Genomic DNA, 26,692 nt, shown 5'->3' on the forward strand with positions numbered 1-26,692 from the left:
CTTTTCCAGCACCAAACACTGGAAATTAACTAAAAAAAAAAAGAAAAAAATCTGTTTCAATTCATTATTATATGACATCATTTATTACTGTTATTAATAATGTCTTGTGGTTGTATATATTCTACTTTCTTCAGCAGGGAAAAGGTTTTGAAATCTCTCTATAAAAACACAAAATCTTACCAAGTATTTTTTCTCAAGTTTCTCAGGTAACACTTGAAATGAGACAAAGCCAACATACAAGCAACTTTTCAGCTAGATATAGGAACTTGTCTGTTGTGAATAATTCCCTAATATTGATGAAAAAGTATTTCTTCCAGTGGCAGATTATTTCACTAGAAACATGGGAACAATATCTTGTTTGAAGTGAAATAATCTGCCAGTGGAACTAGAACTGGGTTGCTAGGTAACACGCTGGGTTTGGCTGGGGTTGCTAGGTAACGGCGCAAGACCTGTCACTTGTGAAAGAAGTGAAATAATCTGCCTATAAAACTAACTTTTTCATCAACATTAAGTAATTATTGACTTATGACAAGTTGCTTAAAAGTTAGTTTTGTCTTATTTTGACAATTTTCAATGTTCTTCTGTGTATAATTTAAAAAAAATAAAATAAAATAAAAATTGAATTTCAGCAAAAACTGAATGAAAAAAGCATCCAAAAACTGGTTTTCGTTTCGTTTTCGATTTGTCTGGTTTTCAAATGAAAACCAGACAAATCCAAATCTAATTTTATGTTGATACAGTTTGATTTTAAGCAAAAGAAATTCAGATATAATTCAGATATGAAGGTGAAATGATCCAGATGTCAGCACAGATCTCTCTGTTTGTCTTTTCTGCTGCCCCCTCCTCCTGTCCTGGTGGTCTGCAGGCCGACACAGAGGTCAAGAGAAAAACAAACCAACCAATGAGGAGCTGGTGCACCATAAGGTCAGGGGTCACAGGTCAATCAGCAGCAGGAGGAATGAAAGTCAACACTGACGTATGGTTTTAATGGAAACTATGATTTGTTTCATCAAACTTTTCTAGAGACACAAATATCTGGAGTTAATAGAATTTAACATCTAGAAAGGAAGCAGATACTAACTAACCATTCTGGGTAAAACACAGGGGCGGATCTACAGGGGGGCAACTGGTGGCCACTGCTCCCACCCCCAAAAATATGATGTCCTTAAAATCATACTTATGAAAACTAAACTCTTATATCCTTCATATTAAATATTAAGTATTAATTCAGAAGAAATAGATATAATTATTTATAATTCCAAGCACAGTGGGTTCAATCAACCTGCCAAGTCAAACTGACAGAGGAGGGTAGAAAAATTATACTTGAGTAAAAGTAACAATGCTTTAAAACTAAAAGTGAAAAATAGCCATCCAAACACTTGGTCATAAAACTTGACTTAATAATAGAAGTGACACCATCTGACTGAGAAAAGGAGAAAGCTCTGTGGAAATTCAGGTATTTTAGACTAAAATTTGAGAGAAAACACAAATAAAAACACAACTGTTACGTTTGGGACTTTCAGAAACTTCACTGGCCACTTCCTTCTCTCCATGTAAAAGTTTCTATCTTCACTTTAAATCAATTTACTTCCTGATTTAACCCCTTGAAATTGGGTCTCTGTCTCTTTAAAAATTCCTGCTCTTTCTGAAGCTCCGTCTTCAGGAAGTCGTCCCAACATGGCTCCTCTATTAACCCTTTAACACTTTTTTACCAGCGTTGCTCTGAGCAGCAGCTCCTGTAATGAGCTCAGCAGCTGTTTGCTAATTGCTGCTGGCTAGTCTGAAGGAGCTGCGCGGCGGAGGAGTTACGCCTCAATTTCTCATGCATGTATGAAAGAATCAAGGCAACGCTCAAGGTGCGTTTTAGATGATTTAATAACATTATAACACGATGCACAGCTCAAAAGGCTGTTATATAAAACTGCCCATTTAAATTAAGACTGAAAATCCAGCTGTGACTTTGAGCGAATAACTGAAACATTGATCATCATATTCTATGCGTATTGATGATTTTTGACAAAATGTGATGTTTCTTAATGATGTTTTTATTGCTGCGAGTCACTCTGAGCTCGACAGAAAAACCCGGCCACCTGCAGAGGCTGAACTCGACCCGGACGAATCGTTCTGCCGCATGTCAGCGGCGTCTGAAATGGATCCAGCGATCAAGAGACAGCAGACAAAGAGCTCAGAGCAACCCGTGATCAAACCCGCCACACCCCGACCTACAAAGGCTCCCGGACCGCCAGGGGCCACGGCGTGCACCGGCGAGTGCACGGAGCCGGCCTGTATCAGATACAGTGAGCCGTAAACCGACCCGACCCAGAGAGATGGGAGGACATGATGAGGGATGCGGGGGATGAGCGGGTTCGCTCTGAAGTTTAGATAACCGCTTCCCCCAGGGATCCGTTTACAACCGTCCATCTCCATCCAGGTCTGAATGAGCCTCTTATTCACAGAGTTCACACAACTTTCAAGCATTTTGAAGCATTTTCAAGGGAAGTTTCAAACTTTTCCAGGACCAAACCTTAGAGACTGGAGCAGTTATGATGGGTTCCTGGCCCGACCCAGCAGGTTCCCCGCATTAGGAAAGAGAAACTGAAGCCGATGTCTGCTTGTGTCAGTTCATCACATAAAATAATAAGATAAAATGTATGGAAGCTCGTGGTTGTGACAAAATATGAACAAGTTAATGTTTAGTCTCTGAAACGCTTTGCAGTCGAACCTTTAAATAGAAAAGAATAATAGAATATCTTTTCTATTTTATAGCCCTGTGGGCTATAAAATATATACATTTATATAAAATTGACAAACACCGAAGAGTGACGAAAGTAATTCCAATATGACTGAAAATAAGTAAATAAATAAAATAACAAGCACGTTTGTTAATCTATAATCTATAGATGATAGAAAATTAGTTGTAAGTTACTCAGAGTTATAAAGTCAGATTTCAGCCTCAAATTTGGCCCAACAGCTGCTGACAATAAATATTTTATCATCACCTGAAATGATCCCATGTGGAAACATTCTGTCTTAATCATCAAATTAGAAAGAACTGAGTAAAACCAGATGAATGAGTTCGATTCTCCATCTTCAATGTGTGTTTTAATGGTTATCTGGACAGAAAAATCACAGCCTGATGTTGAAAATATGAAACCATAAAAACACAGTAATATGCTTGTGCTTGTTTACCTGCAACTCTTGAAGTCATCGCTGATATTCTGACCCAGTGAAGACGCGGCGGGCTGCGTCTGATTGGTCTTCAGGTCCCATGCGTGGTTGCTGAGGCCGACGTTGGCTCCGCCTCTCCTGCGACGAGGCAGCGTCCCGTGCAGCGAGACCGACTGGTAGGCTGCAGCAGGAACCTCCTGACCTGAAGGGATGCTGCATGAAAGAAACGGGCAACTGAAATGACACACTGAACTCATGTTAAATTACATTTTGAGGGAAGAAGTTTAGCATAAAAGTGAGGATTACCAGGGATTGGAGCCGTGGAGATCCATGGGGATATTGAGTTTTCTGGGGGAGACGCTGTGGGCGGAGCCGGGGCCTCCGGAGTGGGCGGAGCCTCCTCCCATGGCGTGAGGATGTGCATGTAGCGACCGGGGCAGACTGGCAAAACGCCCCTCAGCCATCATCCTCAACTCTGGAAGAGTGCAGAGAAATTACATGAAGCATGATTAATGTAAAAAAAAATAAAAACAAACCAAACTTGGCGAGCTTTCTGGGAGTGAAATAAGGTCACACACTGCAAAAAACTAAATCTTACCAAGTATTTTTGGTCCAGTTTCTAGTGCAAATATCTTAGTACATTTTAAATAAGACAAAATTAGCTTATAATGACTTTTCAGCAAGATAAGAGCTTGTTTTAAGTAAATAATTCCTAAATATTGATGAAAAAGTTCCAGTTCCACTGGCAGATTATTTCACTTATCAATCAATTTTATTTATAAGATCCCTTCATATTAAAAGTAGCTCAAAGTGCTTATAACTAGACATTTTTCCAGTCTTATAAATGAAATAACCTGCCAGTGGACCAAGTACTTTTTAATCATTATTAATGAATTATTGACTTAAACAATCTCCTATGCACCTGTTGCAGTGTGAGATCTCAGGACGAGAAGCTGCTCGCTAACGATGACTAGCATTGGCTTTAGCTGTTAAATTGACAACTTAATGCACTAAATCTTAAAAGTGTTTGTGTTACATAAAGGGACCAACTGCTAATTGTCAGCACTAAGACAACTAGATGAGGTCAGGAAAATGTTTTAATTAAAAATAAATGAGAGAGAAGGAAGCTATGCTAGCTTGACTATGACAACTGTAACAGTAGATGTGCTGTGGAATGGTGTGCGTTTCTGTTCAGTTAAAAAATAAAACACTGACACCAGCACACAAACCCTGACAGATCATCAGCAGAGCAGGTGTTTAAATTAGCTAATCAACCACTGGTGTGTTAGCTTAGCTAATAGCAGCGGTAGCTAATCTACCACAGCGATCACTTATTAATCATCAAGCCTGAAAACATTAAACTGTAACGGACTGAATGTTCTGTTGTTTTTGTTGGAAATGTTCAAGTGTTTTTTGATGTTGAATCCTGATACACTAGTGGACCTGTTGTCAGTCAGTTGCTATGGCAACGGGTCTGCATGTAGCGTAGCCAACACAGACAGCGAGAAACAAAGAAAACTACAAGTGGTTTGAGATCTTCTTCGATGGTTTTTCCTTTGCTGTGGCGCTGCACTGAGTTAGTAATGCCTCCATCTCCAGGTTTCATTTAGGTAACAGAGTTGTTCTAAGTAATGTCTTAATTCATGTGTGCTAAGCTATTTGCACTAAGATTAGACAAAAATTCCTCTGCAAGTTTGTGTTTTTCTGAGTCAACGCACAAAAACAGTGTACGAGACAACAGTTACCACACCCAGATACACCAAACTGGGATTATGTGTCAGGCGATCACAATGCAAACCAACAGAGTGGCCTGCAGGGAAACAGGAGTCATCATTACGTATCGGTAATTACAATAATACAAGGCATTTAAATGCTACATGTCACGCCTGAAGGACAGATTTTTATGTTTAATTATGTCTCCAAACACACAGCAACATAAATAATGATTATTTTCATAAGCATTTAGTGAATTCAGACATACATCATAATCTAAAGTTTAAATGGAGAATCCTCTGGAGTGGAGGGTCATGAGAGACAGGGCTGCAGCTATCAATTATTCTAGTAATCGATTATTCTATTGATTATTCTGATGATTAATCGATTAATCAGAGAAAAAGATTTTCCAATTAACCACTTAAGTCTTTTTATTCAGTGTTAGAAATACATTAAAATAAGGAAATACACAAATATTTCAAGAAAATAAACATATTATTGCCTAAAATGCAATAACAGCTTTTCTGCAGCCGATTTGAACAAAATGGAGTTAAAACTTTGACACTTGAGTCTTTTTGAGTAAAACATATTTACAGAAAGTTTTTTTCCATCTTATATGCAAAATGCATGTATATTTTTTGTGCAGTTTTGGCTTAATTGATGATTAATCAATTCCAATAACTGATTAATCAGATTAATTGCATCTAATCCGATGAATTGTTTCAGCCCTAGAGGTGTTTTATGTAGTATTAGGACTAGGATGAAAAGCGCTCCAGCAGGCTTGTGATTAGACAAAAATTTGACTTTTTTTGTAAATTCTAGAAAACATTTCACAACCTGTTTGCATCCGAATCGGAGAGGATGGAGACAATATGAAGCAACAGCTGCAACTTCCCTCCCTGCGCCTGTATTTTGTGTTCATGAAGTAAGCTGTCATCTGTTGGCCTGAACACACAGTGATGAAAAAGGCAGATAGATGCGCGCTGCTGGGAAAACACAGGATGGGTTCTTTTCACGTTTTCCTGCGATGTGAGGATGACAGACGCATCATCTGCTCTGAATCACTCTGTATGCAGCAGTTAGTCACATCGCACAAACTAAAATAACACGGAAACCACAGACAGGCTGGATGCTCTCAGTCCTGATCTCAGCAAAACCAGCGTGTGTGTGTGTGTGTGTGTGTGTGTTATATAATATAAAGTTATTTCAGAAAATTAACTGAGATAATGTGAGGTAAGAACTGAGTTAGAGGTGAACTTTTGCCAAACAAACGTTTTTTTTTCCTCCATTTTGTTTTTAAATATGAAGCTTTAACATGCAAAGAAAAACTTTATCAAGTGGATAAGTTAGTAGGAATTAAAATATCTTCATTTATGACAGGCTGCAGTTTAACTGATGATGTTTGATGTGAGCAGTTTGTGAACTGGGAGTCCTCAGCCAGCTGCAAAGCATCTGTTTCAAACCGAACCGAACTGTGGGGGGTCTCAGAGTCGTCGGCTCCTGCAGATGAATGTCAATGAAAATGCAAATGAAGCCTTAAGGGAATCAACAGCTGGCCGGTCCGGTCCGGTCCGGTTCGGTCCAGGACAGGCCGCTCAGCACTGAGCAGAGAGACGTTTATCTGAGGAACGTCGGACCAGACAGAATGTGGATTCCTCCAGATCGGCCACAGCACCTATTATGTGACCCTGAGGGATTCAGCTGTGTGTGTGTGTGTGTGTGTGTGTGTGTGTGTCAATGACCATCTGCCAGACACACAACCTCCCCTGTTCTGTGTAAAGAGTCAAATCTCATTCATGTAAGTGACAAACACTTAAATGTTTAACTTCAGGATAAACTTTTCATGCAACAGGAATTCATTTTATAGAAAATATGAGAAGATTGATGGATAGAAAAACTTTATCAAGTGGATAAGTTAGTAGGAAAGAGAAAGAGTAGTATGACTTAAACGTATTTTTACAAAAGTATCTCTCCAAGAAATTACTCAAGTAAAAAAGTATTTGGTAAAAAGTTCTGAGTAACTGATCAAATAATCAATAATTTCATATTTAAAAATTACATCATCAGACAGACCAAAATATTAAAGTGGAAATTTTTGGTATTTTAGTAACCAAAATGACAATAATTCAGATCCATAGCAAAAAATAAGAAATTTTACTGAAGAGCAGAAATACTTCATACTAAAATTACTCTAGTAAAAAGTACAGCATAGCAAAAATACTCTGAAAAAGTAATTAAAAAAAACATACTCAAGTAAATCCAACTAGTTACTCTCCGGCCTTTTCTATCCGCCTGTCATTTATTTCACATTCAGCCGTATTTCAGCCGCTGCTCTCCGTCTCGGACCTCATCCATCTTTCTCTTTCAGCGATGCGTTCTCCTCCCTCCACCAGACAGACGTCGTCTCCTCGCCGCTCTGCGTCCGTCACTTCAGCTCTTCTTTTCTACTAAACTTCTGTCTCTTTCTTTTCTTCGGCCTTCTGCCTCTCCTTTCTTCATCGCCTCATCTTTGGTCCCAGCAGCTGTTCGCCAACCAGTCGCATCACTCAACACGAAACAGACAGACAGGCTGCAGAACCGACCTCAGGTCTCACTTTAGAAATCAGGGCAGAGACTTTAACGCCCTTATTTAGGGTAAGAAGCTGTTTGGTCAATTATTGGTCTGTTTTATTGTTTCCTTTTCTTTGCACCAATCTGATGGTTGAATAACCTAAATAACAGACTCAAAACAGTAAGTATGTCTATTGAGCTCAAAAATCTACATTAAATTAGCTGCAAAAAAGGATTTTTGAATTTTTGAATTCGATTAATTGCCACTACTATTAAAAACATAACTAAAGGTGCATTATATATAAGATTTTTATTAATTCCTTTAAGTTTTTATAGTTTGTTTTTACTCAGAATAAATAACAGGAATTATCTGTTATAATTACTCGTATGAAATTGGTGGTTTTGTTTGCACTGAAGCAACTAAGGTTTTATTTTGTGCACAAATCATCATAAATTCAAGGTTACAGTTGAAATAGCTCAGCACAGTTTGAGTTTATATCAGCTATATTTTCTCTCTTAATGGTGCGTCTGACATGAACCCAGTGATGATAAATCCTCCCAGTTATGAGTTAAATGTTTTCATGTGGCAGATCACTGAGCAGACCTTCATATCCATGAGTGGTGATGCTGCAGAACGGCTGACATCAGCGCTCTGCTGTGGACGACCTCTGACCTTCCACCTCTGCTGCAGCTGATATTTTTAGAAACGCAGGCTAAATTTAAAACCTTTAGTAATTTTTCTAAATTAGCCTTTCATTTTGCAAGGTGGGACACTTAAGATCAACTCAGAGGGAATCCTGGCACTTATAATCTGTATAAATTAATGAGAATAAAGATATGTAGCACTGCAATATGATGAAAACATCATATTTGTTAAAATAATAAAAGCTCAATCTTGATCCTTTAAGTCGTGAAGCCAACCAGACCGGGCAGCAGGAAACTTCTCCCCATTTCTTTGTCTTTTATGGAAAAGTTGTGCAGTTTGTCACATTTCTTTCCGTTTTATTCCAAACAACCAGAAGTTGGTCTTGACCAACAATTTCCTGTTTTTGGACTTTTTATTTCAGGGTGTATTCAAACCAGGAAGGTCATTTGGTCCAAACCAAAAGCAGGTTTTATTTTATTTTTTTGTTTGCTGCTGTTTGTCTTTACATTAAAAAAGTGAATTAAATTATGTAAACGCAGTTACAGTTATGTTATGTCGGTTGTTATGACAACAGCAGATATTACCGGTCTTTACTTTCAAAAGAAACTTTTGTTAAAGGTGACCCATTATGCTTCCTTGGACATGTCAGGATAGGCCTATGGCCTATACAAAACATGTTCACTACATTTTATTTATTTTTTTACACAAAATCATTCTTGGATAATGAGATTTTAGTCTTTTGTAAATCGTCTCGTCACTTTAAATCCAAATAAGCTCCTGCTGGCCACGCCCCCTAACTCAGCGTTTACACTCACATGTTGAAATGTGAGTGTAAACATTTCACTCACATTTGTGCTTCTGATGTAAACAGAAGCACAATCATATAACTATGCATCTTTGAAAAGCATTACTAGAGCCTCCAGCACAACCAACAAGAATGCAGTAAGTGGTTTCTGGATGGTGACGCAACAACAAAACACTGACGTTTCCAGCAGCCATTGTATAGCCCATACAGCGGTAAAACCAGCTGACCAAATGTGCTGGAGCTCAGCTCGGGTTGCTAGGTAACGGATGGAATTCTGCTGGAGTTGCTAGGCAACACACCCATCAACTGTGGCTCAACAAATCGGGAGGTTTTTGAAACGGCTCATTTTCCAGACACCAAAAAAACTTGGACTGTTTTCAGAAGAAGTAGAAGTATAAAAACGCATAAAATGTAATTTTTGCAAAAGGTATTGCTACACCTTTTATTTCGGTTAAAACTTTTTCCAGCAGAGGAAAAATAAATTTTACAGTCATCTCTAGTAAAAGTTGCATATCTGCAAATACAGCCTTGTATCCCACATGTTCAGTTTCAGTTGTTTGACAAATATCAGCAAAATAAAGGATCTGCCTGACAAACTGTTAGACTTTTGCTCTTCCAGGAATTTATTTGCTCCAGTAAAAAATCCCAGTAGCATTACTGAAAACATCACAGAACCTCAAAACACCCAAAAGATTCCCTGAAGGAATGAATAAGTGTCTGTACATAACAGACAACTTAAGCCGCGATTGTGTTCGAGTGTAAATACTTTCACATACAAGTTCTGACATTAACCAAGTTGGTTTTTCTTTACTGCAGTTTTGACCAACTAGAACCAGAAACAGCTTTTGTTTTTGCAGTGCATCCAGGACTTGTGTGGGTTTAGAGTCAGAAAATGGGACACCGACATCTCTCCAGATCCCACACATCCTGGACACAAACTGTTAAGACTTTTACCTTCAGGGTGCCACTTCCAAAAACCAAAACAAGTACAAGGCAAGACCAAAACCTGCCTTTATGAAGTTATTTAAAAAAATATCCGTTTTCTCTGAATGAGTTAACATAAAACTGCAGCAGATTTTTGCTAAAATATCCCAGTTGGAAGCAACATGTAGATAAAATCATTAGTTATTTTAGGAAAACCTGCAGCAGCAAACCAATCACACGCCTCTCCTTGGCAGTGGAGCAACAGACAAAACATTCTGGGTCTTTGTTAGCGCTGGTGCTGAAGGCCTTGGGTTGGGAACACACACCCACACACCCACACGCACACCCACACACACACACACACACAGAGTCATGGCTGGGGAGATTAACAGGAAGAGGAAATGGCAGCATAAACACAGAAACGAGAGGCGACCCATTACAGAAGATTAGTGACAATAAAAAGTTCTTATCTTCTCCCAATTTCATCTCTCAAAACAAAACTTTTCTTCCACATCCAACTGATTTCAGTCCAGCTGCTTGGTTGTCGGCGCCCGGCCTGAGTCTGCAGCTGACAACAAAACACCAATCAGAGCTCAAGATGCACTTTCCTTAATCCACAAAGTGGCGGCTATGAACAGTTTGCTTCTTCACACCAGCCAACTGTGTTTCAGAGCTGCACAGCAACTAGTTACATTTACTTCAGTAACTTTGTGGAGGAAAAATTTACTGGAGTATGTCTACTACACTGTACTTGAGTAATTTTATGAAGTATTTCTGCCTTGAGTAAAATTTCTGGATTTTCTACCCACTGAATGAAAAACAAACATGTTTTAACCAGAAATCCACCAGAAACAGAGACACAGTTTCTGTTAAAGTTTCTGAAGTTTTTTGTTACTTATATCAATTATTGTCATTTTGGTCAATAAAATACCAAAACTTCCACTTAACTTCATATTTTGGTCCATCTGATGATGCAATACATTAAATGATTGGTAATTTGATCAGCTACTCAGTACTTTATTAGACTTTTCACCAAATATGTTTTTACTCTCGAGTGATTTCTTGGGACTTTTTATTTTTACTAAAGATATGTTGAAGTAGCTACTTTTACTGAAGGCAGAGAACCCAACAATTGTACATAAGTAAGAGTAAAACTGCTGCAACATTGAAGCATAAAGTTTAAATTTTGGTATTTTAAGAACCAAAATGCCAATAATTCATGTTAGCAATGAAAACATAGCAAAATCTGGCAACAATCAAATGTTTCCAAATCAGTTTCTTTCAATAAAAAACTGATGAAACTTTAACAGAAACTGCAGGTGAGTGTCTCTGTCTGGTGAATTTTTGGTTAAAACATGTTTGATTTTCATTCAGTGGGAAGAAAATCCAGAAATTTTACTCAAGTAAGAGAAGAAATACTTTATAATAAAATTATCTGTGTACGGTTTAGCAAAAATACTACTAAAAGTAAATTTTTTTTCAAAAAAGTTACTCAAGTAAATGTAACTAGTAACTATCCAACTTCAGTTATAAAAAAAGATCACGAACAGATTTTGTATTTTGTCCAGATTCGCAGCAGTTCAGATGAAAGAACGGCTGCAGCGCCGCTCTGTCATCAAACACAATGGAGAGGACGAACGCAAACATGTTTGGGAACGAGCAACTTCCTCTGGCTGGCTCAAGGAGTTTTCCTACTGCAGAAGAGACTTTAACACACACACACACACACACACACACACACACACACACACACACACATTAGAAAAACCACCCCTGGCCAGAAGTGAACAATGGGAATGACTGTCACATGGCTGCTGTGTAGAGTCAGTCTTTGTTGGAGCTGGAGAGAGAGGTGTCCTACTGCGCTCTTCTGTGCGTGGGCCCACCAGCACACATGCATGTGTGTGTGTGTGTGTGTGTGTGTGTGTAACATGTTAATGAGGTCTGTATTAAATCCCACAGCAGTAGCTGCCATTTAAAGCTTCTACAATCTTTGTTGGCTTGTCCATCTCTCTCACTTTCTCACACATTAACACCTAACTTCCCTCAGCGTGTGAACTCACTCTGCATGTCTGCACACACAGGGGGGAAACGTGACGTCAACATACAGACATTCTGCTAATGTCAAAAAAACACAACTGTGGTGTTTCCATTAGATAAGAAATGTGATTAAAATCAGACCTGAATAAGTTTGTTCACAATGTCATTGAACACAACTACTTCCTGTTGTCATCTACTTCGTGGTTTCCACCAGTAGTAACATCCTGTTGGTGATCATGTGACTCATTTGATGCAAAAAAAAAAGGTGTTTCTGTTGCCGTTTTGTGACATAAGCCAATTTCAATTCGACTAAAAAAAACAATTCTTTCTAACGCCAAAACATTTTGTCAAAAAACATGAGTTTGTGTCACAATGTGTGTGTTTCCATAAAGCAAATTTATTTTCAAAATGTCAAAGTGCAACATACATGGTCAGTGGAAACACAGCTACTGATGATCTCACTTTGAGCAACTGGAAACACATTGAGCTCAATTTCATGAACAGTTTCTGCCATCAACCATCAGCCTGTTTCACCGACTCGTATCTGACTCGGACTGTTTTCACACCTGATAGTCCAGTGACTGATTGGGGACCAAAAGTTTATTTTTTTATTGTAGTTCAATATTTTTATGAATTTTTGAGGTGAATTATAGGAGAAATGCACTCTGTTCCTATTTATTTTGGTTCTGATCTCAGTTTGGACCAGCAAATAAACCAAAAATAACGAATAAACTTCCTGCTGGCAAAGATTATTTATTGGAGACATGCGACCAAATTTCCTCTCAGTAGATTTTGGGCTGAATTCCTTTAATAGTTGCTTGTCGAAGCGAGTATGAAGCGACCCGGCGGTTGGCGCCAATTGAAGCTTGAAACGTCACTGGATAAACGGAAGTGCAAAAGTCAGGTACAAAAAAACTAAACTGCAAAGGGGAGACATGGAAAGGAGGTAAAATACCCAACAAAGTTAAGAACTTCTCATATGTGTGTATAATATTTGCTTCCATCCATAAGTTTACATTTGGCGTTTTGTGGAAGGATCAATATGAAGCTGCAGAACGACGTCAGCAAATTAAACTTTTTACGCTTCACAGCATCTGAACCTCGAGGTCAGACGGCGTTAATCTGCAGGAATACGATCTACTTAATATGCAGAGTTGGGTAGAAGCAGTTACAGTGACTTGAGTAACTATTTTGAAAAAAAAACCAAAAAAACTTTAGGAGTATTTTTACTATGTTTTATTGGAAAAAATTTATTGGAAAAAATGATTTTGAAACATTTTCTTTTGTCTGATTTTGTTTTTTTTTTTGTTACTTATTGTCATTTTGGTCCTTAAGAGCAATTTTACAATTTCATCTAAACTTTATATTTTGGTACGTCTGATGATGTAATTTTTAAATTTGAAATCATTGATAATTTGATCAGTTACTCAGTACTTGAGACTTTTTACCAAATACTTTTTACTCGAGTACAAGTTTTGCCTCTCTTAATACGACGCCAAGTACACAGACATCAAGACACTTTCATCAACTTTTTTAAACGAGCCAAAAAGGAAAACCTTAAAAGCGAGCAAAATAGCCCGATTATTTTTTTTTCATGAATACTTTGTCAGTAAAATACTTTAAAGATGTTTTTATGACACTAGGGTTCGTTATAGAGCGTTTTAAAGAAAGGAAAAGTATAAGTACGTTTCCACCGAAAAACTAGGGGAAAAAATCATAAAAATTTCTGAGTTTGAAAAGTTTAAAATTTGCTAGCAAAGAATGTGAAATTTTGAGTTTAATCCCAGAAATTTTCTAGAAAAATTTTTCAACATTTTTGACTTTCAAAATGTTCATGAGTTTCAAAAGTCAAACATTTTTCACACTTGAAACTCAGAAATTTTCAACTTTCCTGGTAGAAAATTTGATTACTCTCAAAGTTTTGGTGGAAACTTTTTCTTTTTTCATCCATAATTGCCCTGATTCACCGTTGTAGATTCTGAACGTTTGCTGTATCTTCTAGTTTTCAGTTTCTTTTGGGGTCAACTGAACAATTTACTTTCTTTGAAAAAGTTTGCTGTATTTAAGTTTAATGGATTAAATCAAAGCTGATTTACTTTACAATATACCCTTGTTATATTTTAAAAGTCTCTTTATGCATCTATGGGTCAAATTTGTATCATTTCTGAGTGGCAGTTGGGGGCCACACAAATCCAGTCCCAGGGCCATAAATAGCCCCCGCGCCGCACTTTTAACACCCCTGATTTAAACGCTAAATCTTGCTTTGTAGCTTAAGACACGACTCTGACTAATGTCTGAAAGAAACTGCTGCTCTGTTCGCTCCAACAAAACGTCTGCATGTCATCATCCGACCTGCGGCTCGTCGTTTAAAACCGCCTGGAAGGTCAGAGGTCGAGTCGGTCCAGTCAAAGTAAATCCCATCTGTTGGGTTTGAGCAAAAGTTCATCTGATACAAAAAACAGTAACTTGGGAGAAGAAATGAACCAGAAATCAGCGTCTTGTGTGAGATTTAAACAGACATTTTCAGGAGCCGGGCTGCTGATTGCATCTGTTATCTTTCTCATAATTATGCCCTGCTGGGGTTTCAACAATCTCAACGACCACAGTAACACCCATCGCCTGGGGACGATAAATTACTGCCCACAAACTGTCAAAGCAAATATAACTCGCTTAAAGATTCAAACTAATCGGTCAGGAGCAATGAAATCACAAGTTTAGAAGATCCAAACCTCATTCAGATAAACCTGGTAAATCGTTTGCGGCCTCAGGTGCCGTCAGCGCCAACGTCCAGTCATTCCTGTGTTCCCAGTCTCACCCTCACCTGTAAGAATCTCTGCCGGGTTGTTGCTCTGTTTCAACTCTCAGTCCTTCACACTTCCTCCAAGCTTTTTCCTTCTCATGCTTTCCTAAACGGAGTGGCTGACCGGCTGAACGTCCTGCACACTCGCGCCGCTTCAGGCAGGCAACAACAAGCAGCGGCGCACAATCAGAAGCCCGGCCCTCCTCCTCATCCTCCTCCTCTTTCTCGTCTCTCCTGGGAGCGATTTGCGAGCGTCCAGCTCCTCCTCCTGCTCCTCTGCGTTTGGGAGGAGTTTTCCTTTTGTCTCATCAAGCCGGACTCCTCCTCTCACACCCAGCTCACCTCCTCTCCGGTGCGTTTCCTGCACAGCCTCATATTTCTTTTGTTTGCCGCGTCAAACACCAAATGGTCTGGTGATGGAAAAGAAAATCTACAAGAGACTCAGAGTGTTTCTTCTAATTTATGGATATGTTGAACTTCTGCTGTATATCAACTTTTAGAAAGAAAAAGTACTTGTACTCCAGTAAGAGGAGCATTACTTCACATATAAGTCGCAAAAAATGATTAAAGAAAGAGTAAAAAGTATTTGGTAAAAAGTCTACACAAGTACTGATAACTGATCAAATTATCAATCATTTAATATTTAAAATTACATAATCAGACAGAACAAAATATAAAGTTATGGGGACATTTTGGTATTTTAAGAACCAAAATGACAAAAATGTATATAGGTACCAAAAAATTAACAAAATCCAGCAAAGTAAAATATTTCCAAATCAGTTTCTGTCAATAAAAAACTGATGAAACTTAAACAGAAGCTGCAGGTGTGTGTGTCCGTCTGGAGGATTTTTATTAAAACGTGTTTCAATCCAGAAATTTTCCTCAAGTAAGAGCAGAAATAAAACAACTACAGTAAAAGTGAAAAGAGCAGTGTAGTTAAAAATACTGCTAAAAGTCAAGTTTTCAAAAAAGTTACTCAGGTAAATGTTGCTTCCAACTCTGGTTAATAACATAAAGGCAGGTTTTGGGTTATTCTTGTTTTGACTTTCTCCCTGAAGGTAGAAGTCTAAACAGTTTGTGTCCAGGATGTGTGTGATCTGCACAGATTTTAGCCTTTCCCAATTCTAGACCTGCACTGAATGCACTGCAAAAACACAAAGTCTTATTTTTATACTGATGACAGCGTCACTATACGTCTTTTATGCATCATTAAAAAAGCAAGATTCCTTATGTTATGCGTTCCTTGTCAGTTAGTGTTTGTCTTATTTCTAAGACATTCGCATTAGAAACTAAACCAGAATCACTTGGTTAGATTTAGTGTTTCTGCAGTGAAGGAACAAAACAAGTTAATCCCAGTGAGGTTGCGACATGTCTGAGGAACTTTAGAAACTGAAGATTAATGAGGCTGACCTGCTTGACTCAATGTTGGCTTAGGCTTAAATCAGCTGCGTGTTGCAGGTTTAAGTCCTGCTGGATTCTTCTTAACATTGGAGTTTAACTCAGATTGTTTGGTTTCAACGTGAGGCTGGCAGCCTTCAGGATAACGCTCTCTCCTGTCTTTGTCCTCTGGTTCCTTTGTATTGTCTGCAGTCGATAACATACAGACACGTGTGTGTGTGTGTGTTTTCCTGCAGACAATGCAACAACCCCATCCTGCTGCAACAGGAGCTAAAGATGATCCCATGATCCACTTACGACACTCAGACAAACTTTTGGATCGGCCCTGCAAGATTATCGTTTTGTTCCTAAAACATTTTTATTGGAGCAACTTCAGGATCTCGTCATCAGAAGAGTAAATGTTTGGGAATTGATTAAATTATTTTATTTTATTTTATTTTTGGACTTGTGCTTTGTGGCGCCACCCGCTGTTCAAACAATGTAAAAGCAGCAGATAGATTAAAAGAAAAATTAAAAGAAGATTTTAATTTATCATTAAAATCAATCATTTCCTTTTGGATGATTTATCGTTTTTCTCTAAAATCGATTTCATTTTGGTGTTTTGGTCTCAACTAGCTGCTTTTTTAAGGATAGTTTTGTTTATAGAGACTTCATAATTAATTTTGTTTTATTTCTTTTGAAAATTTAAATGTCTTCCAGTTGCAGTGTTAAATGTTCATTAGAAATTAAAGATCTTTGAGAATGAGTTACTTCATTATTTTCACATTGTTACCATTATATCACTTGAAAATGGTCTCAAAACAACAATATTATCGTTTATCGCGATAACTTCAGGGACAATTTGTCGTCTGGTAAAATTTGTAGTTGTGGGAAATTTACAAAGCAAATCTTTTAAATTGACCGACATGTTTCTTCCGATTGTAAAATTAAAATCTCAGATATTTTCCATATCAAATTAGATTTTAATAGCTTTATTTTTCGTCATTTTTTGCTAAAAAAATAAATTAAAAACAGAAAATACTTTTAAAAAGTGGCTTTTATTTCAATTATTCATTCTGTGAGATGCACAACAGAGCATCAAGCCACACTTCGAGACATTCTGTTTAATTATGAAAATAAAGTCTCGTAATATTAGCAGGATGAATGTTTTAAAATTAAGACAAAAAGTTATTTTAATAAGAGAAAAACTTCTGGACTGAGTTTTGCCTTATTTCTATAACTTACACCAAAGTACGACTTTTTTTACATTTCAAGTTTCTTGTTTTTTGTTTTGGAGAGAGATATTGCAGCTATATTCCTGTAATTTTATGCATTTATTCTCATAATTAAAACAAAACAAATCTTAGCCTGGCTATATTTCATCATAGAGTTGACCTGAACTCAAAGTTCAAATAAATAAAAAGCTTTAAGATAATTTTGTCAAACAAGATGGCCGCCGCCCTCAGTGACATCACTCTGAGCTATGGGAACCCAAGGAGAAAATCGGTGGAAAAAAATCCAGATTTTCAAAAAAATTAATTTCAAAACCCAAAAATTACTGGAGGTAATCTTAAAGTTTTGAAGAGTCATGATTAAATTCGTTACCAAACTCAAATATATATAATTGAAATATCAGAAATGTGATTACTTTAATGCCAGTGAAGTATTTCTATTAATTATTGAGAACAATAATTATTGATGAAATGTAAAAATAAAAAGAAAGAAAAAAGAGGTGTGAATAGACTTGCTTGAATTAAATCCATTTAAATTATTTCAAAAATAATTTAAATTCTTTGGAATTTAAAGAATTTAAGATGTGCAACAAATAAATTACCAAAACTAAAAAAATAGTTTTTTAGTTTTAGATGGGAAGTATCTAAAAATAATTTTAGATATCTAAAAATAATTTTATTTCATCTTGTGAACAAGATACGATTCGGTTTAAAATAAACGTTAGCGTGTTGAGCTTCTTCTCAGACCCAACTACAAGATCCCAAAATGAAGATTCTTATAAATATTGTATGAGAATTTATTGTTTGTAGATCCATGTTCTGGTGGTTTCTGAGACGTTTTGGTCGTTTTTAGGGAAGTTACAATCTACAGGTTTCTAAGTAAAAATCTAATTTCCCGTTTTCCTCTCTCTGAGTCAACCTGTGCTCCGTTTCACGGCGCCTGTCATCTTTTGTCTGTGAGGGCGTTTCCAAGAAGCTGCGCACTGAGTCAGAGTCAAATCTATAATCTTCTCCTGAATCACCTGAGATTTCCCAAAATGCTCAAACCGACCCAGAGGAGGGGGCAGTTTAGATAGCGAAGAGGAGGAATATAATCCTGGCACGGGTCGTTATGTTTAAAACTTTGTTCTCAAAAGAACAAGATGAGTAAATAGATGGGAAGTAAAGAGTCATTAGAAATGTGTTTAAATACATCCAGTTGAAACAGAAACCAGTTTTTTTTTATGTTGTTCCACCACCTTCCTCTGCTATTTTAATGTTTAGCTCAAAGCTCACAATTCAATAACATTTGCTACATTTTAAATCAAAGCTTTAACTAACACAAACCACGGAGTTTCAGTCATTTTTCTACCTTTGGATCTCTGCAGTGCTTGGCTCTCTTCTGCTAAAGTGCTAATAGCGGAGCTAGCTTTGTGTTTAGCACTTTTGCTAACTTTGAAAACGTTTAGCAAACTTAGCTCCCCCTTAATTTTTTCCGCTAAATACTAAAGCTCTAATTTCCTTGGCTATTTTGTAAACATCTGTGTTCAACATCTGTGCTGAAGTTTCGGTTGTTGACTGTTAGGAATTCTTCAGGAAGTTAAGATTTTTAAGTTCATGCTCTTATTTTGAAGTCGGTGAGGAGAGTTCTGTTTCCTCTCTTCATGTTTCATCCTATTTTTTCCCAAAAATGTTATTTAAAGCAGGAGACATACAGAAACAGGAAAGCAGAGAGCAAAATATAAACATGAATATCCAAAGGCGTTATCGAACATGCAAATTATGATGTAGAAATTAAATTGGTCCTTGAGGGTTGCATGACATTTACTGTGTACCCAGAATGCATTGCTGTAAAACTACAGCCTGCTGAGAGCAACAGCTCATGTTGCAACACGTGTCATTGACACATGGTGGGGGTCAACGTGGCTGTATTGAGCACGTTAGCATTAGCTTCTGCCATGTTGGCATAGCGCTTTTAGCGTTAGCATGACTAAATATTATGATTAGCACATTTCCTGTTAACAGAAATTCTTGCTTTGGCACCAGTAGTGAAAGCAGATGCTCCAACCTGAACACGGGTTTGCAAACATTGGACACCAGTTTATTCCCTTCAGTTTTCCATCAAACTATAAAATAACTAACTTTACCCCCTCAGAGCTGCGTTACGTAGAGTACAGCAGTTTGTTTTCAGGTTGTCAACATGTTTTAGCTCCGGCACCTCAAATGAACGATACAAAGTCTCCACAGAACATTCTCATCCTGATATCACCCACTAACCGTCCGTCTCTCTTTTCGCTCCCCCTCATTCCTTGGACTCTTCGTCTCCTTCCTCCCTCTCCTCCTCCGCTGCCCTTCTTTCCAATAGATTTGTATACAGATGCATGCTTGTGTGCCCATGTGCACGTCTCCGACCAGAAACAGAAGTAAACACCAGCTGCTCCAAAACGTTGTTGGAAAATTGTGAAAGTTAATTATGAGGAAAAGCGTCAACAGTAATTTCCCCAATAATAATAATTAACTCCACGCAACTTCTTAACAAGGAAGGCATATCTAAACGATGCAACATGCAGCCTGAAGCCAAGAGGAAAAAGTTGCACACCAGAGTTTCTTATTAGTCACCTAATTGCTTCAAACTTATTTTAAAAGACTTTGTACATAAGTACCAACATGTACATACGGTATGCATGTACAACGTCTTACACCGAAGGTATAAAAGCTATTTCCCGTGCTTGTGCGAGCTTGTTCTCACCTGAAAAAACAAATTTAATGAGGCTCTTCTCATTTCTGTAAATTCCTCATCTTTTCCTCCCAGATACCTGCTTCTGCCTGCATCGTGGAGATTAATCGGAAAACGTCTTTACGCAGGTTTAAATTCCTTAATGCAAGGAGAAGGGAGAGCGAATGCTTTCAGGTGAAATCATTTGAATTTGTCTATAACTGCTAGTCCTTGTAAGGCCGAGGGAGGGAATGGGGCAATATTCATGCAGAAAACCCCTGAGAGGTTTAACCGCTGGACCGTCCCGCTGCAAGGCAACAGAGCAAACGACTGCACCACCATGCAGCAGGACATGCAAAGGAGCTAAGCAGCAATCTTCATAGGTTCTCCATTTTAACTTGGTTCTGTTAATCCTAAAAAGCAGCAGTAAACAGTGAGAAGGAAAATCTTCTATAATTTGTAGAATTATCATTTCTTTTGACATAGAAAAAGTTGGGTTATCCTAACCTAGATATCACTAACTGCATTTCCGTTAGCCACAAAATTACGCAAATTAAAATAAAAATAAATTCACTTAAAGAAAACGCGCAAATTTTGAAAAAAAATTCACATTTTGTGATAAAAGTTTTTTTTCCCCCAAGTATCAACTCAGATTTATTTAACCAAACTGCAACAGAAACACTTCTTCCACTATCTTCTGAGTCACATGATCAACAGCCGGTTGTTACTACGGGGGAAACGCCAAAGAAGACGACAGGAAGTGGTAGGAGGAAGATGGTTTGTTTGTGATTTTGACAGCAGAGTTCATAAAAACTGTCCTTTTAAGGGGTTGAATCCACAGCTGTACTGTAAAATGGCCGACTTCAGTTTACCGAAAACGCCACACCCGGAGCCACTCCAACGTTTGAATAAAATGCTAACGTGGAAACGCCGCAATTGTGAAATAGTGTTTTTTCAACATTAGCAAAATATGGACAAAACTTTGTCCACCTATGTAATGGAGACGCAGCGACAGGCGTCCATGTGAGTGTAAGCTTCAAAAAGTCAAAATCCTTAGCAACAAAAGTTACTGAATTCAATCTGATGTTTTGAAACACTTGTTTTGCTTTAGCATCAACGTAGCTGTGTGTGAAACTGCTCTGTAGAAGCAAAATGGGAGTTGGATTGAGTCTTAGAAATAAATTATAAACTATAAATGTTTGGTATCATTGTCAACATACATTACACTAAAGGAATGATGTGTTTTTGTGGTAAAATGTAAAATCTGCTGAATGAGACGATTTTTGAATCTGATGAATCGTCAGAAAAGTGTTAAGTTGCAGCTCTAACCCACAGGATTAGTTCTGCTGTAATATTAATTACATTTTGTTATTTAAAATATGCTTAACATGCCAGATTCAACATGTCAACATTGTGTTTTATTCTCCAAATAGCATTTATTGAGAGGCAACCATGAGATACGTGGATGTTTATAAAAACGAACGCTGAGCGTTTGGTACTTTGCGTTTTTTTAGATGTTTTGAGTTGAGCAGGAAGTCGATAACAGAGATCTCACTCAATGATTGCGGTTATTTTTACTTACAGAAAGGCGCGGCTGATTGTTCATGATGCATCATGTTCTGGTCGCATCAAAACAGAACTGAACACAGATCAGACCTCACAAGAAATCCTGAAATAAAATCTAGATACCAAGTCTTATCAGCTGAAACGGAACGAAACTAAAGAGAATTTGGATAATTTGGAGGACATTTTGTTTCTTATTTAGGATGTTCTTATTTTAAATGAGTCTCGTTAAAGGAGAAAGATATTCTGATATGAGAGACTCCAGCTGAGTGATGACTGCGAGACAAAAACAGAACAATGTTGATATTAACTCTGGGTCAAGGTGACAGTTTCCCATCTCATCCTGTCAATATGTAAAAGTTGTGGGATAAAACTAAGACGAAGCACAAACTAGATTTCAAATATCAAAACTAATACAAGTGGTAATTTGAGAACTTTCCTCATTCTTACTTTAAAATGACATTAATACTCTTAGCTATGGAAGAGAAGGAGGAAACATGCTGACTTTTTTCTCTGATTTGACTTTAATCTTCTGAGTTCAAAAGTTTGAATTCTGAAAAAGAAAATCAGGATTCTGAGATTAAAGTCAGAATTTGATATTTAAATCAAAATCTGAGAAAAGTCAGAATCCTGAGATTAAACTGAGAATTCTGAAAAATCTGAATTTTGTGAAAACATCAGAATTTAGACGAAACAAAAATTAATTCTGAAAAAAAAAAAAAAAATCAGAATTCTGAAAAAACCTCAGATTAAAACTCAGATTAAATACAGAATCTGAGAAGAAGTCAGAATTCTTTTTTCGTTCAGTGGCTCTAATCCTCGTCCATCCCTTAGTTAATCCTTTAAACATGATAAAAATGCAGGCACTGGTTTCACCTTCATAGCAACAGCTCAAAGTAAACAGACTCACAGCCAAGATGCCTCAGATATGTGTGAAGTGTGAGCGTGTGTGAGAGGCTGCGGCCATTTTTACCCTGTAATTGCTGCAGCTGAAGCATCTCTAATTGGACGGCTGCATTTTAATCTCTGCCAACGAGGAAAGTACCTGGCACACATTCACACAGAAATGATCTTCCTGCAATGCAACTGCTTTTAATCCTTAAAAATCATGATTTTCAGGCAAAGTTCTGGTTACATATGTTAAAAATTAAGTTTGTAAGGATTAATGAGATCTAAATCTGAGCTTTGGGTTTGGGAGGCTGGCAGGATTTCTCCTTTAGGGTGACATTAAAAAGTTTCCTTCTTGATAAGGTTGCTAGAATTGGATGAAAGGGATTCTGAACTATTTTTTGGTTTTGCAGCTGAAGGACCTCCCATCCTGCTCAAAGCGCATTCCCTCTTCTTTCTACAGGCATTCAAATCTCAAATACAGTGACTAAAACAGGAAAGCAATAACCATAAATTTAAATAGATCAAACTAGAACAAATTGTAAGTGTGAAGAATTTAGATTTACTCCAACTTGGTGCTTATTTTTGTTTTTATAAGAAGCTGCAGTCCAGCAAAGCTCGCAAATTACTGGCTTCACAATGAGATACGAGACTTTTTATAGCCTTTGCTTCCTACAGCGGCTCTGGAAAGATATATCGTCTGAAAAACGTTCAGCAGAGCCAAAAAGTATGGCGCGGCGTTTGAGGCGACCCATTGTTTTGATTGTGGATTGCTCATTTGGATCTCCATTGTCGGCCTTTAATCTTGTTTTCCTCACAGCTGTGTTGACCGGAAAGATCAGCCGCAATAACTTTGTGTAGAGCAACGCCACGCATTACTCAGTCGCCATGACGACGCAGAGAATTTACAGTGTAATTCACGGGAAACTGAGCAAACAAAGCCGTTTGTCACCTGAAGCTGTGGGCTGGAAGACAGAACGGTGCTGAGGCCTGCAGGGTTTTATAGGTGTGTGTGTGTGTGTGTGTGTGTGTGTGACAGTGCTGTCCTCAACCGAACATCGCTCTCCCATCAGCAGAACCCTGAGGCATCAGCACGTCGTCACTTGACAGTAATCTATCGTCCTCTGCTCTTTGCAGGCTGGAACTCCAAACTGGTTGGAGGAGAAACGAATGGATCATCTATACGGATGAATCAATTAATGCTGAACTGATTTTCAGTTTAATGCCCCGATATCGATTCATAAAACATTTAAATTGAGTGTTGAAAAGGCCAAAATTTTTCTCTAACCTTTCTAAAGTGTGTAAATGAACCTTCTGTGTCCTGATAAAAATGTTTACCACCACACATTTTTATAGATGAGCTTTGCCATTTTGTTCTGGTGTAATGTAAGTGCACTGGGTTCAATTCTTGATTTAAATATTCATATCTTTACTAGTGAAGTTAGTTTCTACGATTTGCAAGATTAGTTCTTCTGGGAATGTCTTCCATATCCAAGTAAAATCTGTACTGTGTGAACCAAGAATCGCTAAAATCGGATTGATTTTGGTAAATCCGAATCGCTGCCCAGCCCTAGTGGCCGATGAGGGTACCTCTCCTCCTCTCTCGCTCGTGCAGGAGGTGCAGGGAAGTCAGCAGGTGTAGGCGGTGGAGGTGATTGTGGACGCCCAGCTCCAGCAGGTCGTATTCTGACAGGTGGAGCAGATCCTGGAAAACATCACAAACGAACATCACCTTAAAGAAATCAGACATTTACATGCAACACGGTTTTATTTTAACATTATTATAGACGTGAAGTTAGTCAAAATCTGTTTATTTATTCTTCAAATTCAAATCTGCTTCTTTAAAATGTCTATTTTCTTCTGAAAATAAAATTATGTTGTATACGTAACAGAATAGCTATACAAGTTCTGTTGGTGGTTGCCATAGTAACCAGTAATTGTCGGCTCCTCCCCCTTTTTCTGTAACTGTAGAAATGTTATAGAATAATCTCTGTTTTCTTCACAAGTGATGTATTTTAACATCATTTTTAGACTAATTTTATTGGGATTCATGTGTAATTTTGCCATGTCTTGTTTAAGTTTTTAACTTTCGTCATAATTAATGTGCATTTTAGCTGTTTAAATTTACAACCGTTAACTGCTAGCAACTGTTCATTGCTGCTGTGTAGTTTGTTTAGGGTTATTTATTGTATTTTCTCCAGTGGCTGTTGGACTGATGTTAACAGCTGCTGATTTTCTCTTGTTAGAATAAATACAGTGGGGTTACACATGCTTGATTTCATGCGTATAGTGTAGGTTACTCTTATCTACTGAGACAAAGCAAGTAATTAATGCTAATTTAGGTGAAATAAGATCACATTTAAAGTTGGGTTTTAATATCTGCTATGAAAAATGTTAAATTTTTCCGACTGTTTCACAGCGTTGCAACAGTTAAACAACTCACCTAAAAAACAAGCTGTATTCAACAACAAGTTGGCTTTTTCCAGGCAATTCAACACAGTAAACCAAGAATTATTACATTTGATCAGTTCACAGAAAAACCTTCAGTCGCACTGGTCCATTATTAACTAGATGCTGCACATAACACTGCTGAGGAAGTCAGAAAACAATCAGTCCAGACGGCTTGGTGGCTCCAGAGGAGTAAAAGAAAAAGCTCCCCAGAAGGTGCCATGCCCTGCCCTCATCCAGCTCCTGTGATTAGAAACTCTTAGCACACGAACAAACGCACCTTCAGCCCTGCTGACATTAACTGAAATGATCTCTGAAGCAGACGCTGACCGCTTTTCAGAACCACAGGCCAACGTTAATCATCTGGTGAATGACACACCGCCTGCCACCACAAGGCGCTAACCCAGCTCAAACTAAACTATTTATCTTTAAAGGAGACCTATCAAGCTTCCTGGAACAGGTTAGAATAAGTTTATGGGCGATAAAAAAACATGTTTAAAACATGTTTATTTATTTATTTATTTTTTCAAAACGATTCTCAAATAATGAGATTTTAATCTGGTCAGATCTTTTACATTTTAAGCTGTTTTGTGGCTTCTTCTCACTTTAAATCCAAATAAGCTGCTGCTGGCCACGCCCCCCTAACTCAACATTTACATACACACATGAAAATGAAAAGCAGAAGTGGAGCCTTCTGTACAACCAACAGGAATGCAGCAATAGGATTGGACAATAAGGCTGAAAACTTATCAAAATATAAATATTTCATATCAGTCGATATCGATAATTATTGTATGGATAGCAGCAAGTGGTTTCTGGAAGAGACAACAAAACTCTCGTCTTTCCCAGCAGCCATTGTACAGAACATACAGCTGACCACACATGCTGGAGCTCTGATTGGGTTGCTAGGTAACGGGGTCGGGTTTGGCTGGGGTTGCTAGGTAACAGTGCAGTAATATCACTTAACAACTGGGAGGTTTTTCCAGACACCAGTCATACATTAATGTTTTTAAACATCAACTTAGACATTTTTAGAAGCATTGAGACCCACATGGAAGAATAAAAATGTACAAAATTCTTGTTCACACAGCAAAACGCCAAACAAAAGCACCAAGTCTGCAACCAAAATAAATGTTTCTGTACCCAATACAGAAGCAGTACAATACGTGATCACATTAGTAGTCTAAAAATGCAGCGCTCCAGCTGATCATTGCAGCTAACGTGCCCAGACAGGTCAGTAATAACATGCTGGCTAAAAAACATTCTCTACAGAAACAGAAAGCTGGCACATCTATCCCCAAATCTCTCCCTCCCACCATCTTTCTCATCTCCTGTCGCACACAGCAGCAAGTTGACATGTTGTCTTTTTGTCTTTCTCTTCCAGGTCGCACAGCGCTGAGCAGCAAAATAAGCACTTTGGAGAGTTGATACAGGAGTCCAACGATGTTGGTTTGGCTTGGGTAAACATTCGGGTCGATACAACAATGAAGAAAATGAAACGACGGGGCAGCGAGGCAGGAATGCTTCTGGAGCCACTTTATCAAAAACATGCTTTTAGCTGCACGTTTTAAAATTATGAATAATAATTAATCATATACCAGTTACTTCAATAATTCAATCAGAATATCTAATTTATTCCAAGTTTCTACAACATTTTTAAGACCTATCCAGAGTTGTGTAGAAACAAGTTACATTTACTTGAGTAACTTTTTTGAAAATGTACTGTTAGGAGTATTTTTATGCTATATTTCTATTTTTATTTGTCTAATTTTATTATAAAGTATCTCTATTCTTACTTGAGTAAAATTTCTGGATTTTCTACCCACTGAATGAAAAATAAACA

At 37.7% G+C, this 26,692-nt stretch overlaps 1 protein-coding gene across 2 annotated transcripts in view; it reads right to left on the minus strand.

Annotated features, from left to right (window-relative positions):
- bcar3 (BCAR3 adaptor protein, NSP family member) overlaps positions 1–26,692 on the minus strand; it is a 71,530-nt gene that overhangs the window by 33,009 nt on the left and 11,829 nt on the right. Inside the window, exons 3-5 of one of the 2 annotated variants that reach the window (XM_015047594.1) lie at positions 23,992–24,106; positions 3,475–3,643; positions 3,190–3,381 (exon numbers count right to left, since the gene is read on the minus strand). In XM_015047594.1, the coding sequence (XP_014903080.1) occupies positions 3,190–3,381; positions 3,475–3,643; positions 23,992–24,106 (476 nt within the window). Of the gene's footprint in view, positions 1–3,189; positions 3,382–3,474; positions 3,644–14,667; positions 14,852–23,991; positions 24,107–26,692 lie in introns of those variants that run through there. The other variant, XM_015047596.1, reaches the window with a different exon arrangement.

Source organism: Poecilia latipinna, unplaced genomic scaffold (genome assembly GCF_001443285.1).
Source record: "Poecilia latipinna isolate Pla-1442-1.1 unplaced genomic scaffold, P_latipinna-1.0 Scaffold836, whole genome shotgun sequence".
Classification (NCBI taxonomy): Eukaryota; Metazoa; Chordata; class Actinopteri; order Cyprinodontiformes; family Poeciliidae; genus Poecilia; species Poecilia latipinna.